Below are 20,992 nucleotides of genomic sequence, written 5' to 3' on the forward strand. Positions count from 1 at the left end.
GTCTATTTATTAAGTACTTACTATATGGAAGGCATTGTGTTAGTTGCTGAGGGTGCAAAGACAAAAGAGGGGGAAAAGGTCCCTGCCCTCAAGATTTTCACATTTTCTTAGGAAGTGGCAGAAGATAAAAATGTGTAAGACGTTAAGGAGTAGGAAGGGAACCCTAACTATTGGAAGGATCAGAAAAAACTTTCCATAAACTCTGACCTGAGAGTTGATCCTTGAAAATAGCTGAGGAGCCTAACAGTCAAAGGGGTTGTGCAAAGGCATTGGGGAAAGCATTTTTATCTCTAGTATAGGAGCAGTGTCACCCCTTAAGAAACAAATCTACATCATAGCAAGAAATCTTGGTTTAGGCCTTCTACCCTAGAGCTAGAATTGAAAAGGAAGGCAAAAGTCATCTAATTTAGCCTTTTCCTTTAACAGATGAGGAAACTGAGTCCCAGGAGGTTATGGAACATATTTAATAGGATCTAAGATCTGGAACTAGAAAGAACCTTAGAGGCTATTGTGTCCAATTCCATCATCAAACATAGACAAGGTAACTAACTGAAGCACAACCAAAGACATGCCCAAAGTCACACAGATAGTAACAGGAACAATTTGAACCAGGTCCTGTGGCTGCAAAGGCAGGGTGGTTTTTACTATATCACACTGAATTCTATATATCCAACTCATCCAGTAGTATTTATGTTGTTTATCGAATTTCTCATTACAAATACCAATTAACTACAAATAAAATGTTAAGTCACTTTTACTAAGTCAAGGTAAATTAGATTGATCATCTACCTCCGTAAATAAAAGTTGGATTTCCTGCAATCTCCAACTTAATGCCCTTCCATTTATTCCTGAACAAACCTGCAGGCTCCTCAGAATAGGATTCTCCTCCTGGGGCCCTAGATACTATACTGCAGCAGGACCACTACTCTGGGAACATGCATGTACATTCTGCAGATGACTGGTTTCTATTAAAAGAGTAGCATGTCACTGGGATTTCTATAAAACATTAAGAAACTTATGCAGTGTAAAGAATACTGATATTCGGGATTACTGATTTCTGCATGGGAGCAACAATATCTGGGAATCAATACCAGCTTATTTGCCAGCCTTCTCTGGGTTATAAAATGTTAAGAATTGTCTATTTATGATGTATATACTTGGCAGCTCCTGTCCATTGTCCTGCAGGCAGCTTCCTCCCACCCCCACACTCCACCCATGCACTCCACCCCTCTCCCCCCAGCTGCTTTCCAGTCTTGTTGCTACAAGGCTGGTATTTACTGTCTTGTTCAAACAAGGATGTTGGTAATTTTAAATTTCTCATTTTCCAGTCTGTGATGCTGCTCTGTTTTCTGTCTGTTTTCTTTTATATCTGAAATGTCTTAGATTCCAAGAAGTTTCATCATGGTGTTCCTGACATCCTTACCCCTAACCACCTTTGGTAAAATACAGAAAACAATATTCAAGAAAAAGCATCTATCAGTTTGGAGCTTGGAAGAAAAGAAATACCCACCCTCTTGAGTAAATTAAATCTAAGTTTTCTGATGAATCTCAATGAATGAGATCAAGATCATGAGCCATATTAAGGTTGGTTGACTTTTCTTTATTCAGGCAGGCCACAGTACATAATAAAAACACAGATAAGTGACTAAAATAAATACTAATCAAAACTTTAATGATTATAAGTATTTTCAAAGTAATTTGACATTTTTAATTGGAGGAGCAAATGATGATATTTTTTTTTTCTGAATGGCAGATATTAATTCAGAAAAAAAAAAATAGAAGGAAGAATTCTCCTTGACCTTCCCACCAGAAACTATTCACATTTCCCCATCCCTCTCTCTTCCCCAAATGAGGGCAATGCTTAGTGAATAGCATTCTCCTGTTTTTTTGCTCCTGTTTTGACTACCATCTCTGGAACAGGTGGCATTTAATCTTTCCCTTTCCAAAGGTTAACATACTGTTGAGATTTTTAAATAAAAGCCCAGTTGAAGGTACCACACAAACAAAATCCATGACAAAAACCCTGCTTAGAAAATGAAATTAGCTAAATAAAACTGTGCATCAAAAATTTCTCCGGCCTCGATAGGCTCCTCTAGCTCTTTCTTTATTAGTTTTCACAGGAACAGGGCGGTGAGGTTTTTTGCGATATTCTACTTTTGTCCATCCACCTTCACTAAGTTTACTTTCATCTTCATTTGCTTTTGAGTCATTTTCAGTGTTTACAGGCATCCCTGGGATGGTCCTAGGTTGACGGACATTATATGGGCTCTTTTTGGAGTCCGGTGCCTGATGGAAACTGAGTGCTGATTGAGAGACTCTAAAAAATTTCCCAGAGTACCTTTCTGCTGAGGGAGCAGAATGCTGGCTTTTCCCACTATATCTTCCTTTGGGGGAAGAATGAAGGGATTCACTTCCTCGATTAGATTTATTCCTGCTTCTCCCTGAATACTGACCCCTGTCAGAAGAGGTGTCAGAATTAATGCTAGAAATACCACTGTCCCTGGAGTTTAGATGCAGTGAAGAGAAGTTTTTAGTCAATCCATACTGAGTAGGAGATGAACTTCGTGAATGATTTATAGGTGTGATTTGGTAATACTTAATGGGTGTTCTCTGGACAGCAGCAGCATAGGAAGCTTGGTTATGGAGGTACGGTAATCCAGCAGTAATAGGATTGCTCTGAGAACGTTGAAAGGAAGGGTTGGAAGCAATTTGTCTCCTCCTCAGGGTATTCAACCATTGGCAATCTGTATCTGAAAAAGAAATGAAATTGAGACTCATAAACTACTGAAATGTTGCATTTCTGACTTAAAAAAAAAAACTTTTAATAATAACTTGAACTTACTAGAAACCATTTTGCTTCCAGATGTCGAAATATACCATACAAATCATTCCTCTTAAAACAATAATTCTAAGTGTGAAGGTATTCTGATATAGAATATCATTCCTTTGAGATATCATCCTTTTATGTGGAACAATATATTGCTGAATTATGTGTGCCTTGTTAATAGTTCTAAGAGTTATAATTACTTTGACTCAGAGTTCTGATATATCAGTTGCTATTTTTTGAATGTGAATTGCCATGGAATATTGGAGAGATATGAATACCAGAGCTGGTATATTATTATGGGACAAAATGTAATTTATTTGATTGCTAACAAACTATGAGAATGTGGTTTCTAACCATAAAGCTGAGGAGAAGTCATTTGTAGAAAAAACTCAGCGTTTGAACCTAGAATGAGAACAGAGAGAGGTAAAAGCACAAATTTCATATCTGTGTCAGCTAAGCTTGAAGTTGGAAATAATAGATACTATAGTTGCTATTAAGGAGTAAATCTAGAGGAGCAGAGGAACAGTTAACAATAAGAAAATCAAAGAAGTTACCAGCGGCTTAGATGTTAATTGAGTACAGGATGGATAAACTCTTAAGTTAGAAAGTGGAAACATCTGTTAAACATTCAAGCTAAGTTTATTAAAGAACTTGGAAAAAATTTCTGAGATAGAAAGAGGACACCAAAGTTTATATTTCATAATTGAGTTATTCTAAGTACATGAGTTTTCTACTCATATAATTCCTTAGAAGGTCTCTGTAAATGGCTACCCACTAAATACTGACTGCATTAACTACAGAGAATGATCCAAATTTATATATGGATTGTGATGTATTTATTATTTCTTATCTGATTTAAAATGAGCACCTGACATTAGTGTAATTTCTTTTGCCTGAGCCTAAAGAAATGTATTTGTTAGATAAATGTTATGTTTAACATCTAAAAACTTTGTCATTGTAGGTAACTTGTTTGTGGTAAGGGAAATGCATTAGTGAGGGCACAGAAATAAAAAGGTGAGTAAGGGAAGTACAATACCCACAACATGGTTATCGATAGGAAATAAGAAAATTAGAGTGTAACCATGTTTTGGGAACCTAGACCTATCTATCTAAGGAAGCCTAGACCTGAGGAAGCTGGAATGAGTGAGGCAGTCCAAAGAGTGAATAGGTGCATGAGTGGCCACCACTCTCATGTTACACAGGGTTATAATGCAATAATAATCAAAATAATAAATATTCAATAATTAATTGTTAATAATTTTCAATAGTAATGTATTAATATAACAATATGCTAATAAGCAATTCAATATTATAGCAGATAGCAGACTAACTCAAATGAAATCATTCATGTAAAGTGTTTTGCAAATCTTAAATATTTTTGCTATTATCATCATTACTCCTTTTCCTCTTCCTAATGATAATACAAGTGTTATTAAAAACGAGTGTGCTTAAGAAACTTTGCGACCAAAAGGCATCTTCCATTTAAGAATTTCAAAGTTTTTGACCAGTGACTATTTTCACATGCCAACAGCTTTTTTGTTCGTGGTGTTGTGGAAAAGGAAAAAAAAAAGACAAAAACTTCAAGCTGAGCTTATACAGATGACTTTTAAGGTACCTCTGAGGTGTGATTCTGCCCATCCAAGACTCAACCACAAATGGAATCATGTGTAGAGAAAGTCATTGTCTGAGATTCTCTGACACAGCATTTTCCTATGATACAGTCTTGTAGCATCTGAGGCCTTAAGGAGACCTCAGCAGTTATTTAAGTCTCCCATACTTGAATAAGAATCCTCTCTATCACATTCCTCCTATGAGGAGGATGCAGCCAATCATCCTCCTATGAATTTCCAGTAACAGTAAACTCATTTCCTCCTGAGGTAGCCTTTTGTTGGCTCTAATTATTAGGTTAAATTTTACTTACCCTGGGTGGTCACAGAAGTCTTTGAAATTTCCAGATACTAATCCTACTTCTGCCCTCAATTCAACATAGTAGGTGTTAAGGCATTAGAAGCTTCTCCACCCCCCAAAATATAAATTATCCAAGTGGGATTGTTTTGTTTTTGTATTGATCTCCCCAGTTTAAGATAATCTATGTCACATAGTAGGTGCTTAGTATATGTGAGGGAGTGAACAGAACTGAAGGAACTATGCAAAGCACTGTAGCCTCCAGACAGGGTCTGGATCAGAGCATACACATGTAATGCCCTGGTTTTGGGTGTTATGATCTTAGTAATTCCATCTAAGATCACATTAGCCTTTTTTGATTAATGTCCTAGTCATTAGTCCTTTGTCATGTCTTAGTGTTCATTCATATTAAATTTGTACTCAGGTAAAATATCCACATCTTTTTCATAGGAACAAATGTTCCTGTGTAGCTAGTTTTGATTCTCTAATATTGTATTCATCAGTGATTTTGGAGGAATGTAATTGTAGAATTTTATATTTTTCATTATTATAATTTCATCTTGTTACATTTGATCCAGTATTTTAGTTTTCTAACATCTTTTAAAAACATATATTCTGTCATATGATATGTTAGCTATTCTTTCCAATTTTTTGTGGCTTGTAAATTTGATCAAAATCTTAACCAGAAAAGGGTCAAAGAGAGAGCTGTGGTAATCCCTTAGGGACATTACTCCAGATTGAAACTGTTTCTATAGTTTTCACTCGCTAGATTCAGCCATTTGACTAGTTCTAAAAGTACTTGACATTATCATGTATCCCATATGCTCTGCTTTATTTACAAGGATATTCTACAACTTTTTATCTCTTGTTGAAAACCTGGTAAGCTATTTCTATGATATTTTCTTAATCTGTCTATTTGCTAATCCTTTTAAAAAGGAAATTTTGTTACTCTGGTCTGACTTGTACTTGATGAACTCATGTAGGCTTGTAGTACTCTTCAGATTATTTTCGAAGTTTTAAAGAGTCATCTCTATTAATAAGACATATTAGAATTTTTTCAGCTGCCAGAATAAAGCAAAGCTAAGCTCACTTGCCCCTAATTTGAAGACTTTACCTTCTTCCTCTTACTGAAAATTGGAATAATACAAATCTACCTGTAATCTTGGAGCTTCTTTCCTAATCTCCACATTTTTTTTTTTTTTCTTCTTTTTTAAGATCACCAACAAATATACTTGAAAATTCTTTCACTATCCTGGGGCCTAGACTCTTTAATTCATTGATGACAGATAGATGCCTTCTTACAATTTCCTTGTTTACATCACGTTTCTATTGTTAGCTATTTTTCTCCCATTATTTTCCAGTGGAAAGGCAGAATGGCTTAGTAGATGCCATAATATAATGGAGTGATGAAATATTGGGCTCAATTCCTGCTTCTAACACACCCTAGCTGTGGGATTCTAGGAAGGTCATTTTACCTATTGGTATCTTCAGGCAATTCTCTACAATTCTAAATTGCAATGAAGGTGTTAATCTGCCTTAGTAGAGAAAATTTCTTATTAAGAGCTCAGTATACTGATGAAATTATGGGTATGGTTAAAAAATCTCCCACTTTGAAAGTTATATACTACTTCCATTCTTTTGTGAGGTTTTAATTAATCAACTTGTGAGATACTATTTCCTTTACCTTATGTTGCTTCCTACAACCAACCTTTTCTATCTATCCTTAAAGGCCCAGCTCAAATTCTACCTCTTAAATTATTGTTCATAGTTATAAACTATAGTTTATAAAGTTATAAAGTTATAGTTATAAACTATGGCTCCAGTCCCATTGTCTTGACCTTTGTTTTTTGTGATTTCCAATTAGAAAAGAAACATAAGACAGTTTTGGAAGCCAGGAGGTCTAGTTTAGCTTCTCCACTGATTCCAAATATAGCCTTGAAAAACCTTTCAACCTTTTTGGCCCTTGGTTTTCTTGGGCCAATTGTTGTTGAGTTGTTTTTCAGTCCAAATCTTCATGAGTCCATTTGGAGTTTTCTTGGCAGAAATACTGGAACGGTTTGCCGTTTCTTGCTCCAGCTCATTTTACAATTGAGGAAGTTGAGACAAACAGCATTAAGTGACTTGCCCACAATCACACAACCAGAATGGATTATATTTGAAGTCAGAAGATAAGTCTTTCTGATTCTAAGCCCAGTGTCCTATCTCCAAAGATGTCTCCTAGCTGCCCCTATACAATAAGTAAGTTAGACTCAGTGCTTTCAATGAATCCTTAAAACTTTGTAGTTAAGTCTAAAAACCATGAATCTAAGGATTTTATTATATGCTACCTTGCATTGTTCCACTGAAGCTCATTGATACTCCTCTCAGTGTCTTATTTTTCTTTCTATTATTTCAACACCTAGCCTAGGCACTGGCCCCAGATGAGGTATTCAAGAACTCATTGATGAATCCACTCCATTAAACTGAGGTTAGGAATAAAACTTGCTTCTGCTGTTTCTTTTTGATCCTATTCTTAAAGTGTATTTAGGGCCATTTAGTGTATAAAGAGGCATTTCCCTGAGATGCTGAGGTTGCCGGATCTCTCCTAAAGAAAGGTCAAAACTGGCTTGGAAATGCTGAAACACTTGCTTTACATTTGTTCTTTATGTTTTCTTTAAAAGGCAAATGGCACATGTCTTATTCTTGGAAATTGTTAGGACTTCTATGACCATTCCTCTTGGGTGGTTCAGGGACTCCCTGGAGTGGTACCTGAAAATACACTGGAAAAAAATAGCTCAGGGGAAGCCCTTCTGTACTTGTGTTCTTGTGGTTGGGAATGGGCAAGAAAAGCCACTTTTCTGTACTGCATACTTCACACCATGTGAAGTACTTTCCTTTGTTAAGATATTTTTATTCTAAAAGAAACATCCCTTCCAGCTATTTTGTTTTCAGTTGAGAAAGAAAAGAATTCATTCCTGATATATATGTATATTTTTTCTTACTTGCCTTAATGCCTGCACCAGTGTCCAACATTCCTGAGTCCTCCCTGCCTGTCATGACTGATTCCACCCATCACTCAGCCTGCTCTTGGCTTTTAGAAAATTCAGCCTAGGAGCAGAATCTACCTTGCCCTTCTATTTTTTTCCTTAGTCCTCTTGTTGGAATCTTAAGGTTTCTATTATTTGTGTGTGAAGAAGACACTTCAACCTAGGTCTCATCTAGTCAGTTTTTATAAGCTACAACTCCATGATTTCTTTTCTTACTCACCTATACACTAAGGAAGGAAGAAAAAAACAATTCAGGCACATGCTAGAAGCTTTTGTTTAAGATGCAAAAAAACAACTCTTAAATCCTTCTAGTTTGAACAAAGGCAGAGAAACCTGGAATAGGAGCTTATTATTCCAGCTTGCCTTGACTTTGGTGTCACTGCCAAGTTATTATATCACCTCCCCACTTTTTTTCTTTACTTTTAAAATATGAATAATGTTAATTATTAATTAATTTTGAGAGAAGTGCATATGACTCTAGAGATTGAAGAGAGTTTATATAAGTGGTGTTAAAACCATTTGTAGGTGAAATAAAAATTGTTTGATAATTGAAATGCAAATGGAAAATTTCATTTTCATCAGCAATGAATTTGGTGAAACTCTATTTTTGGATCTTGCAGGGAACAGTTGACCTTCTTTTAGCTTCAAAAATCATTCTGTGATACACAAATAATATATACATAAATATATGTGTATGAAACATATATGTATATATGTATACACATATACATATGTATATATACATATATAGAAGGCAGATGATAAAATTTAGTCTCATTATTCATCCATCTTTCAGCATTGTATTCTGAGGTATTATATTATGAAGGTATATTCTTCAGAACTTACATATAATATCATCTGATTTCTATATACAGCATTTTATGGTTCTAAAGTATTTTAAGCATAGATTTCATCTGAACCTAGGCAACAGGTTGTGCAAATATTATCACCATTTTGTAGAAGCAGAAACAGATTCAGAGAGTTTAAGTAATATCCTTAATGTCTCTAAGATTCATAATTACAAAGATTTAGAAGGATTCTTAGAGATTATCTAATTCATTCCCTTCTTTTTGCAGATGAAGAAACTGAGGTCATATAGCTTGCCTAAAGTCACTCATGTAGTAAGTGGAAGAATTGTAATCAGAATCCAAGTTTTTTCAGGTCTAGCCCATTACTTGCTTTCACAGTCTTTTGATTCTCAAGGCATTAGCTTCAAATGTTATATCTATATAAATATATAGATATAGAGGTAATTTATCTTTATTATACATTTGTTTTATCAATAAACTATATAATAAAGTTTTGATTTTCTGATAATGTTCATTAAATTACACCATGAGAGATTTATAAATTACATATTTAACACATTAAAATTTACATATATATATATATATTCCAGTTTGTGTCTAATGGTAGCCATTTCTAGGCTGGAGGAGAAGAGGGGGAAAAAAGGCAAAAAAAGGAAATTTACATGGCAACTTTATTGTCTATTGAAGAGATTAAAAAGTTGTACATGGTAGATTTTCAGTTTCTTGCACAATCATCTTTTTTATTTTTCTGTGTTATGGAAATGTTTGTTTTGTTCTATAAATTGAAAATAAAATAAATTTTAAAAAATACATTACATCATGAGTGTTTGAGAATGGGATTTCTAGAGCCATGCTGCTTCTAAATTCTATTTCTATTCTTTTTAGATCCGAAAGCAGGGATGTGTTGCTAAATATTTCTAATAAGGGGGCTCTCTAAAATGTATGCACATGACATACTTTTAAGTTTAATTTGCAGTGTTAACATTTTCTTTATCCCTTTCTTAAATCTAGATAATCAACAAAAAATAAATCTATCCTTGGTTTACAGGTTTTGTCAATTTCTAAGATATAAATGGTTATACTGAAAATTCGAAAATCAATTCTCAGGAACAGGTTCTAGTATTTATTAGCCCTTCTCTAAAGGGAAATTTAACAAAGTAGAAATGATAATTGAATTTATCAGTAGCAGTTATCAGTAGTAATTTTTTTTTAATAAGAAAAATTCACTTGCATTCCAAAAAACTCTGAGTTGACTTTTTGTCCTAAAGTAGCATTGTCAAGGAAAATGAGAACTTCTACTAGTGTCATTCAGTGTCAAATCATGAATAAAACATGTGTACAGGTATATGTGTGCATGTATACATATATAGACATATATATGCACAAATGTGTTTATTGTGTATACATATTTTGATATCTATCTCTATGAATCTCTGTATTTCTTTATCTATCTACCTATCTATCCATTCACCTATCCATCTATTTTTCTTTTTCTTTCTTTTTCCTTTTTTCCTTCTTTCTCTCTTTCTTTCTCTTTCTTTCTTTCTTTCTTTCTTTCTTTCTTTCTTTCTTTCTTTCTTTCTTTCTTTCTTTCTTTCTTTCTTTCTTTCTTTCTTTCCTTTCTATCCATCTATTTCCAAGAAGTAACCATGAATATCATGAAAATATCTCATCTTTAACAGGCCAGCAAGCATTTAATTCCATCAGTATGTCTTCATTCTTGTACTAATTGATTTAATGAATATCTGTATTTATGGGATTTGGGGTAATTAGCAATTTTCTTTTAAGACCATGAGAATGTGCACTATTTGAAAGTCTCTCTCCTTTTCCTTATATAAGGTACTCAATAATATAAGTAGAATGCTTCCTTAGTATGCTTAATGGAACCTATACATTGGTTCTGTTGTCATTAACATGTGGGGCAAATTTTGAATTAAAAAGCAAAAATCAGACACAATTAGTCTTATTTTGTTTTTTGGTAGGAGAGGAGTTAATGTCAATAATCCTTTGATGCTTTAGTCATTGAAATTTATTTAATTGTAAATAGTTACTAAGTAAATTCCATATAGATTTTCCAAGAAAATATTTTTTAAAAAAGATTTTTTTTTTTTTGGTATTGGGCAGGTAGATGGCACAGTGGGCAAGGTACTGGGAGCCTGAAGTGAGGTAAAGTCATTTTCCTGAGTTCAAATCTGGCCTCAGACACTTCTTAGCTGAATAACCCTGGGTAAATCACTTACCCCTATTTGCTTCAGTTTCCTCCTCTATAAAATGGACTGGAGAAGGAAATGTCCAAGTACTCCAGGAGCTTTGCCAAGAAAATCTTTAAATGGGATCATAAAGAGCTGGATGCTCCAAGGAGAATCGCAGTCTCACTTTTGCCATCGTCTTCCTAAAACTGCTCCCCCTAGAACTCCACCTTTTTAGGTGTTTCATTGTATGCCCTGGACCAAAGTTTAGAAATCAGGATCTCTCTCTCTCTCCTTCCCCTCCCCTCCCCTCACAGAGCAGGTAAAGATGAACTGCTCTGGTCTCCTTGTCTCTTCCCCCCTTCCCCTCCCTCTTTGACTCTGTTCTGAATGTGCTCCTATCCCTTCTAACCTGTTCTTGAACTTAAATAATAAATGCTGATTTATGGTGTAAAAAAAAAAAAAGCTGGACATGACAACAAGAAAAACATTCTGGGAGTATAAAAGAAGAGGCTGATATTCTTAAATATGTGTTCATTCATACTTCTGCATAACTCAGCATAAACACATCAGATGAGTAAGTATTTTACTGAGAATGTCTAAATTATAATTTTTGTTATGGTTTATCATGGTTTCTATGTTCATTTACAGAAAGTAATAGCACAACCTAGTTTAGTGAGTACTTGATTTGAAGTCAGAGGATTTAGATTAGAATCTTGACTGTCCTACTTATTACTTACATATTATCTAGCAAATCATTTTACTTTCCTTAGTCTTCATTTATTCAGTGGAAAAAAAGGATATTGAATAATGTCTAATTCTTTTGGCACTTTAAAGTCTATAATTCTCTATTTCTTCATCTATTGAGTAAAATTTAATTATTATTCCTTCATGCCCATTTTTTATTTCACATTATTTAATGTTTTATTGACAAGTTTTGAACAGAAGTTCATATCTATAACTCTCTTATTTCTTACATTTTGGATAAATGTTCTAGAAAATAAGAAATGATTATTATCAAGCATTGTAAAGTTATCCTTATTTTACAGATAAGAAAACTGAGCTTTGTGGTCAAAGAACTAAAAAATATCACAGGTGGTGTTTGAACTTAGGTATTCTTAACTTCCAAGTAAAGAGTCAATCAGCTATGTTTTACTTCCTCCTGGTATAGGGAAGAGACAAGAGAGTAAGCATTTATTAAGCACCAACTATGTGCCAAGCCCAATGAGAATGTGGGAGGGAATTCCTCCCACACTCTCATTGTACAGATGAGGAAACTGAGGTCCAGGCAGGTCAATCCTAGGTATGTTCTATTTTGGTGGTGATGGGAGTCGGGCCTTGACTTACCTGAGTTAGATCTGCTGCAAACATTGCCCTCCGAGTTGGCAAGTGATGTCTGGATTAAAAGTTTTACTGCCTTAACTTCATCAACAGGCTTTGTTTTGCTCCATTGAATTGATTGGACGTGTTTACTACTTTTTGGAGATCTAACATCACTCTGTTTAAACAAACAAACAAACAAACTAATAAATAAGGCGATAACCCAGCAAACACATAGAAAGATTATACAATTAGAGTGCAGGAAAGCAATTACGTCTGGCTACTCATTTTTTCCTTTTGGGAACACTATGTATAGACATTAGGAAGGTAATTTCTATCCTCTTTTAGTTTAGTTTTCTCTCCCCCCTTCCCTACCTTCCTAGCATCTTATTGGTTTTAAAAGATGGTTTAAAACTCCTCTTCTGCTTCTGCTTTCCCTACTCTTTAAACCACAGGAGGTGAAAATACTTCCCATCCAAAGAGCTATCCAAAAGTGGAATGGCCTATCTTGGCCATTGGGGGTTCTTTTTCTAATGACATTCCCCCTCCCTTCACCCCCAAACCTTTTGATCTCTCATTGGCAAAGATGGAGGCCTTTAAACAAAGACTTACTGGGAATGCTGTAAAAAGGGTTCTTATTCAGATAGGTATAGGGTAACTAGATCAGAAACTAATCACCCAATATTGATGTCAATGAGGATACCTCCACAGTGGTGACTAATCAATATAGATTATAAGGAGTCTTTCCTGGAATCCTTCATCAATACAAAGAAAACTATAACCTATTTAACCATCTGTTGAAAGGATGATATATTGACAAAAACAAATACAAGAGAATGGAAGAGGGGGGAAATGGAATTTAGAACAAATGAAAGGCAAAGAAAATGAAGGCCATTTGGTCTCCATTAGTAGGTAAGGGAAAGAGACTTTATAACTATTCTTTCCACATTGCGACTTTCTTCATCATGATTTTGGTATATTGGGGATTGGCGTAAGAAATTAATCGGGGATTTTTGAGGAAGTGACATAAAAAGGACAGTAGATAACATAGAAAAGTTTAGAAATTCAGAAATGTATAAAATATATTCATAGTATTATATAATATCAACATATTTTATCTCAATACTATAATAATTAAGATTTCATTTCTAGTAAAAAGAGAGCCAAAAATTTTTACTTGGATTTTCCAGATCATGAGCCTCACACCAATAATCCTTGTGATGCTGAAGGGATAGCTGTATTTGGAAATTTTGAAAATCCAGTCACTGGGATGAGTTTTTTTATTTGTAGAGAGATCATTAAGTCTTAACAGCCTAGGCAGAAGAGCTTTGAGAGGAAAAAAGTCCCCTTGCTTTGGATTTATGCTCATCAAGCAACATTCAGGTACTCTGATTGGTAAGGAGTGCACTCTGACTGAGGAGTATGAATCTTTTGTCACCAGAAAGATGATAATTAATCCTATGTGAGTTTGGGTACTGTTTGCCAGTTTGTTTGAATTTTTCTGTCTCACGCAGGATGGAAGAATAGCAGCTACTCATGGGGCAGATCCCTTTGGGATCATCATGAAAGCTTGGACCTGTTCCATTTCTGACCCAGGGTAGGTGCCCCTTCTTAGGCAGATTGGTTCCCCTCTCTCCCAACTCACATGGGCTTACCTAATTTAGTGTAGATACCTAATCAGTTTTAGTCTTGATGTAACTCAGAACTCTTGAGCGCAAGGATTCACTAGTCTCAACCTGTTCAGTTATGGGGATTATAGGTACAACCTGTGTGCTCGTTTTTTGCCAGGGTTTGATCCCTCTGTGATTGACTACTGATCAGAGATCTGGATTTCCAAGAATAAGTCAAGACCAGACTGAATCATAGAACCCACACTGGATTATGAGGATTTCATTAAGGTGGAGATCTACATATATTATGACATACAGCCTGGAACAGCCTGTCACACTTTCTCTACCTTATAATAAACTATTACTGGAAAATGAAACTCAAAGCACAACATATTGTCTAACCCCACTTGCCTTCATCAACCTGCCAATTTAACTTTAGTCTCTTATCTATCCTTCTCCATCAAAATGCCTTTGCAATAATTATATTTCTCTACATAAATTCATTCAGGTTCGTTTATTAATCTATCAGTATACTAAGGGCAGAGAATATGTTACTCTTTGATAGATACCACTTGAGTCCAAATGTTCTTTAGATATATACCACATGGCCACTTAGCAAATAACTGCTAATTAATGAATATTGAAAGAATCATTTCCTTTTTCTCTCCCATACTTACCTCATATGTTACAATGTACTCAACAGTCTGATTTGGAGGAATTCCCACAATCCACTTTTCCATTACAAATGGTGGCTGAAAAGAAAATGGTCTATAAGTATAACAGATTTTTGCAGAATGACTTTACAAAGTACCTTTCTTAGTATTCATAGGCTGTGTCCATTAGGTTATAATTTGGATTATTTCCCACACTATTTATATTTGTTTTGTACATATCTATATACACTTTTCCCTCTACCATAAGATATAAGCCCCAGAGGATAGTCTTTTGCTTTTATCTTTGTAGCCGCAGTCCCCAACACATAATAAATACACAATACTAAACCATTATGTTATAAACTCTTTGAGGGCAGGGGCTGTCTTTTGCCTCTCTGTATCCCTAGTGCTTAGCACAGTACCAATTACATGATGTATTAATAAATATTTGTTGAATTAATGAATGAATGTTTATTAATAATAATAAAAACAATAATTACATAGCAGCAACTATGTGCCAAGCATGGTGCTAAATATTTTACAAATATCATCTTATTTGATTTTTACAATGATCTTGGGAGGCTGATGCTATTATTATCCCCATTTTACAACTGAGAAAACTGAAGAATAAGAAATTAAGCAACTTACCTAGGATCACACAGGTGGTAAGTTTCTGAATTAAGATTTGAATTTAGATTCTCTTGATTGCAGGCCCAGAGGCCTAACCACTGTGCCATCTATCAACCTGACGATTGATTGATTGATTGTTGAGTCTAAACCATCAGGGAAACTATTTCTTGCTTTTTTTTTTTTTTAAAGGTATAAACTATTATTGTTTCAAAGTGTATTGGAAGAAGAAAAAAAAATTTTTTTCTAGATCTTTGAAACAATTGAGGCAGTGTTTATTCCCGGCCCTCAACAAAAGAAAGAGAAAATGAAACAATCATCTTTAAAGGTAAACAGTTATATGGGAATATCTCACAGTTACAGAGAGATTCTACGGTGAAAAACTGTCCTGATGATCCCTTTTACAATTATATCAGATTTGGACCTTCAAGTATTTCATGCGCACTAAGAAACTAAAGGGCTGTGTAATCTGATCTGATTTGCTCACCATAGAGTATCCTTTAAAGGAGATCATTAAATACAAGCATGTATGGAAAACAAGATGGGCTGGCCATGTGTTGAAAGCCAGGGGGGCCACTGAACAGTGGATGAGCCTCTTCTGGTGAACTTCTGGGAAAATAGGGACAAGGGCTATATAGAATGGATGGACTGCGACCTACATTATTGGAGGGGGTTGTCCATACCAATGAGATCATATCTATTTAAGTTTTTTTTTTTAAATTAGCTACATTTTAACACTACTTTAATATCTAACATTCCTAAAGCTTATTTGCCATATAGTTTCCATTTTCTTCATTGCATTAATATCTTGTTATATATTTTCTCTATTTAATGGGAGCTTGATGAAAATTTTAGCCAATATTCCTCAGCAAGGTAGCTTAATGAATACTTGCATTATTTATTGATGTTTAGCCCTAAAGTTGTATATATACTGTTTGACTGTGATGGCAGTGATAGGTCCTTGGTCAGAATCCTGCATTTTGTATAGCATTAGGTAAATTGTATTATACTATGTATTAAATTACGATTGTTGTTCAGTAGTGTCTGACTTTTTTTTTTTTGGCAAAGATACTGGAGTAGTTTGCCTTTTCCTTCTCCATCTCATTTTATAGGTGAGAAAACTGAGGCAAACACGGTTAAGTGACTTGCTCAGGGTCACATAGCTAATAAGTGTCTGATGCTGTATTTGAACTCAGGTGTGCCTGATTTCAGGGCCAGTGCTTTATCGAGTGGGCCAGCTAGCTGCCATGTATACTGCTGCATTATTCAGGTGTCTAAGGTAACTTGTGTTTTACAAGAAGATGTGACAAAATGATAAGACAGTTATTCTTCCCAAACACTTGTAGGACTGAATATCAGAGAGCCTGATTCATTACAGATTTACCCAACGCTCTCATTCTTCCTCATATTTATCTTTATTTTTGATCTCCAAGGGAAGAATCAAGAAGGATTACATCAAGAAGATATACTTTCCAAGTTTTTTGAAGTTTGAAATGACCCTAAGTTTGAGTTTAGTGTTTTTGTGGTTGGCATTTTCTTTTCCTTTAAATGTTGTAAATAACAGACTAAGGGTAAGGAAACCTAGAAGTCAGAAAAGAAAAATTTAAAATGATTTCTTTTTTGCCCTGCTTTATCGTTCATGCAACATAAATGGGATTTTAACAAAAAACTATTATGATCCCAATCTGCTAAATAAAATGTGCCTTTTAACAATAAGCTTGAGTCTGAGCTTATATGAGCTTCGACAGGCACAAAAGCACACTGCTGGAGTATTTTAATGTCTTTGTTTGAGATCCATGAATTCATAAAAGCTTTTAAGCTGTAAATAGAACCCTACCTTTGTCATCTTTAAAGTCTCTACATCAGGTAGGTTAGTGTTGAATGTCACATCCTTTATGTAGGTTATTGCAATTTCATCCCCATCCATCTCCATATACATTTTCCATTTACAATCCTGAAATTAAAAACAAAATTAAAGAACTTGAGGAAGTGAAACATCCCCCCCCATCTCAATGTTTTAAAACACATGAGTTATTCTGAATATAGCATTACTGAAAGCATTCCTCTTTGCACACCATTTTGCCATCCTACCCCCAAAGCCTTGTTCAGTAATGAAATGCCTTTTAATAACTTTCTGGGCAAGTGAAGGGAACACAGGATTTGGAACTGGAAGTTTGGTTTGAATTTCTGCTCTGTTGTCTACTACCAGGGTGACCTTAGATAAATTACCTCCTTTCCATAGGCCTAAATATTCTCACTCCAAAACAGCTAAGTGGTATAGTGGATAGAGCATTGGGTGTGCGATGAGGAAGACTTTTCTTCCTGAGTTCAAATCTGAGACATTTACTAGCTGTGGGGTCCCAGGCAAATCATTTAACCCTGTTTCCCTCAGGTTCCTTATCTATCAAATGAGTTAAAGAAGAAAATGGCAAACCACTCCAGTATCTTTGCCAAGCAAATCCCAAGTATTTGGACACGACTGAACAAAAAATCTTTTCATATATGAAATAAGATTAGAACATATGATAGCACAGCTTTTGTTCGACTCTAAATTAAATGATCTGTGTAGCACTTCTGTTAGTGCAGACCCAAGACATTTATTAGATTGAATGTTTCATCATTTTAATAAAAAAATTTTGCTCCCAAAGATCTTGAATATTCCATGTTAGAATTGGAAAACTTATATTCACAGGAGTCCACCCGGAATGTTTTTCCTTAGTGTGTTGAGATAAGCTTGTATGGAACATAATTGAAAATTTATTGACTTCAAGAAAAAACCAGGGGACTTCTGGGCCTTCTTTTAGACAACTTCTAAAGTAAAGTTAGACAAATTTCTGACCTACTTAGCACATTCATAAAAACGAAGAGATAATTAGTGAGGGAAAAGACTAATTCAATAAAAGTGAATTCCCAGCCTTATGCTCATTTGGACCAGTCAGATGGTGACTGCTGACAGAGAGCTTCATGTTTACTTGTGTTGGGTCCTCAGCTGCCACAGCAACATTGGCCCTGAAAAGATCAGGAGGGTTAGGAACAGTTCCAACTTGCAAACAGCAGGAAACACCTCTGGGCAGTTGAGTAATAAAGACTTAGAATTTTCCTTAGCCCTGTTTCCTCTGCCAGGCAAGTATGAAAATGAAGTTAGGCAAAGACACATTTAGAAGGAGACCTTGAAATGAGTTTGAAGATATGCAATTATCTATATTGTTTTTGCTTAATTATTTCATCTCATAATCTCAAGCTAGGCAGAAATGGGGTTGTGCCCAACAATAACTCAGGATCTAAATTTTCCCTTACATATATTCATTCTCTCTCTCTCTCTCTCTCTCTCTCTCTCTCTCTCTCTCTCTCTCTCTCTCTTTCTCTCATCTCTGTCGCTGTGTGTCTCTCTCTCATCTCTGTCTCTGTGTGTCTCTGTCTGTCTGTCTCTTTCATCTCTTTCTCTGTCTCTGTCTTTCTTGTCTCTGTCTCTCTTTCTCTGTCTTTCTTGTCTCTGTCTCTCTGTCTCACATATACACACACTCATTCACATTCACAAATAACATTTCCATGTTGTGATGGAGGGGTAAGAAATACAATAGCAATATATCTGTGGTCTATTATTATTAATTAAGATAATTTGTTAAGATGAAGGTAGTGTGCATAGTGAATAGAAAGCAGTTCTCAAAAATGGGAAGGTGTTTAGTTCAAGTCCCATGTTTCATTCAAAATGGCTATGTGATCCTGGATAAGGCTATTAACCACTCAGGTTCTAAGACAGAAGTGACAAGGATATTGCTGACACATGAGATTCATAACATTCTCTATTGTGGCCCAAACCAGATTAAAATGTGATTGGGAAATATTTAAGAAAATAAAAATACAACAAAACATAGAAAATATTGCATTTTATGTTGAAGTCAATATGTGGCCTGCAAAGATCCTTATATGTGATTTAATCACTCCTGTTTCTATTTGAGTTTGATAACACTGCTTTAGATAATTCTCTAAAATTTTAAATTACAGAGATGCTCCAACCTGCCTTGGTAGAAAGTATTTCCTTACTTGGGAATTCCCTATACCAAGAAAGTCACAAGCCTAGTCCCCATCTCTATTAAGATAACCAGAAAGCCAAGAGGGAGAGAGACTGATGAGAAGAATATTAAGACAGAAAGTGATGAGAAGTCACATGGAACTAACAGTAAGAATGCAATAAATGTCTGCCACTACTTGACAGTAGGGAAGAGGGGAAAGGCAGGTTGAAAAGAAGTTTCTTTAATACTAACAGCCAGTGGAATCACCAAAAAATCTATTAGCTAGTTCAGCTTCACTAATCCTTTATAATTACAATTATAATTATAAAATAAGACTCTCATAAGGTCTTATTTTGAGAAACATGGAGCTAAATACAGGCTTTCTTTGCCCTTTAATTTTTCTGCTATTCTTTCCCCCTTATTTAAAAGACATACATTAACAATAAAAGATACTGAAAAAAACCAATAAAGTTACAATCAAGAAAGTTATAAGAAAAGATATGATTCATAATAATTCATGTCAATATAAACTTTAAGGCTTACAAAAAAAACTTTGCACACACCAATTTAAAGGACCTCGTGAATTATGCTAAGAAGTAAGTGCTTCTATTATCCCTATTTTACATATAAGGAAACTGAGGCTGGCAGATTGGATGATTTGTCCACAGTCATACAAATACTAAGAGAATTATTATTCTTATTAAGAGATTATTATTCCTATTTTTCAGAAAAGGTAGCTGAGGTTGAAAAAAGTTAAGTGCCATGCCTAAGTTCACACATCTTATATGTGTATGACATGGGATTCAAATAGGCTTCTTGACTCATAATCCAGAGTTTTATCTACTGGCCCATGCTGTGTGTCAAGTAGAAACTACATATGACATCACTGGGTGAAAAAGGAAAAAAAAAAACATACAATTTTCACTAAAACATAATTCTATTTGAATTTCATATTTGCCATTAATATAGCTTCAATGTGCTTTAGAAGCTACTATAACTTGTTTCTTGTTTCATGTAGACTGGCTAATTTTAATGTCCAAAGCATTCCACAAACATAGCAATTCAAGGTTCTCTTAATTTCTTTGTAATTTCAATGTAATGTCTGTATTTGATTTTTCCCTCTTCTCTACTAGTTAGTTAGTCTAGCAATTTTATAGTTGTCTTAGAATGCTAGAATATAAATAGTAGTTCTTGAAATGCCACAAGATAGAATTCTAGACTTCAATATATCATAATCACCATTCCCTAAAGATGTTCTAAGCTTTCTGGCTTTACTTACTTATTCATAACATTCCCTGTACTTTTCCTCTATATCCTTGACAGTCGAAATCTATGCATGTAGGATCAGCTCATATATTATAGTTTTCTTGGTGTCTTTTTTGATCAACCATAAGTTGTTTTTATTCCACATATTAATATATATTCATATACATTCTCATGAATATATGTACATATACATTTCTTCAGATGCATTTGTACATACGTCTCCCACATACACATATACATAATTTCTCAACACATATATATGTATATACATGCTACATATATTTCCTCAATATATACACACACATATGTACATATACACAGATTTTCTCATTACATATACATTTATAATATAAAACATACATTTTCTCTCATACATATATATGGATACATATAGACCTACACATTTTCTCCCTCAGTAGAATGTAAGGTCCTTGACAATAGGAAATGTTTATTTTTTTTTTTATATTCCCAGTGATTAGCATAGTGCCTAGCACATAGGAGGCACTTAATAAATGCTTCTTGATTAATTTATTTAGAAATGATTACTCACATCTTTGAAGACTTAGCACTTTATACCACTCAGATACTTTTACACGCTACTCTGTATATCTAGTTTAGTTTTTTTAAATCATATTTCATCTGAAAGAAAGCATGGTGTAGGGTAGTAATATCAAGCTCAAATAGAAACATATCCAGGTTGGCTGCATATTGATGTAGAAAACCGTAAATTACGATCCTCTATGTTGT

At 34.6% G+C, this 20,992-nt stretch overlaps 1 protein-coding gene across 4 annotated transcripts in view; it reads right to left on the reverse strand.

Annotated features, from left to right (window-relative positions):
* Positions 1-1,583: 1,583 nt before the first annotated feature.
* The window catches only part of MAP3K20 (mitogen-activated protein kinase kinase kinase 20), a 221,045-nt gene continuing 201,636 nt past the window's right edge, over positions 1,584-20,992 (reverse strand). For all 4 annotated transcript variants that reach the window (XM_023499294.2, XM_023499291.2, XM_012544823.3 and 1 more), the window contains exons 17-20: positions 16,804-16,920; positions 14,364-14,438; positions 12,104-12,254; positions 1,584-2,750 (exon numbers count right to left, since the gene is read on the reverse strand). In XM_023499294.2, coding sequence (XP_023355062.1) covers positions 2,062-2,750; positions 12,104-12,254; positions 14,364-14,438; positions 16,804-16,920 — 1,032 coding nt within the window. In that variant the 3' untranslated portion in view covers positions 1,584-2,061. The remainder of the gene's footprint in view (positions 2,751-12,103; positions 12,255-14,363; positions 14,439-16,803; positions 16,921-20,992) is intronic.

The sequence above is a fragment of the Sarcophilus harrisii genome, chromosome 3, assembly GCF_902635505.1.
Source record: "Sarcophilus harrisii chromosome 3, mSarHar1.11, whole genome shotgun sequence".
NCBI lineage: Eukaryota > Metazoa > Chordata > Mammalia > Dasyuromorphia > Dasyuridae > Sarcophilus > Sarcophilus harrisii.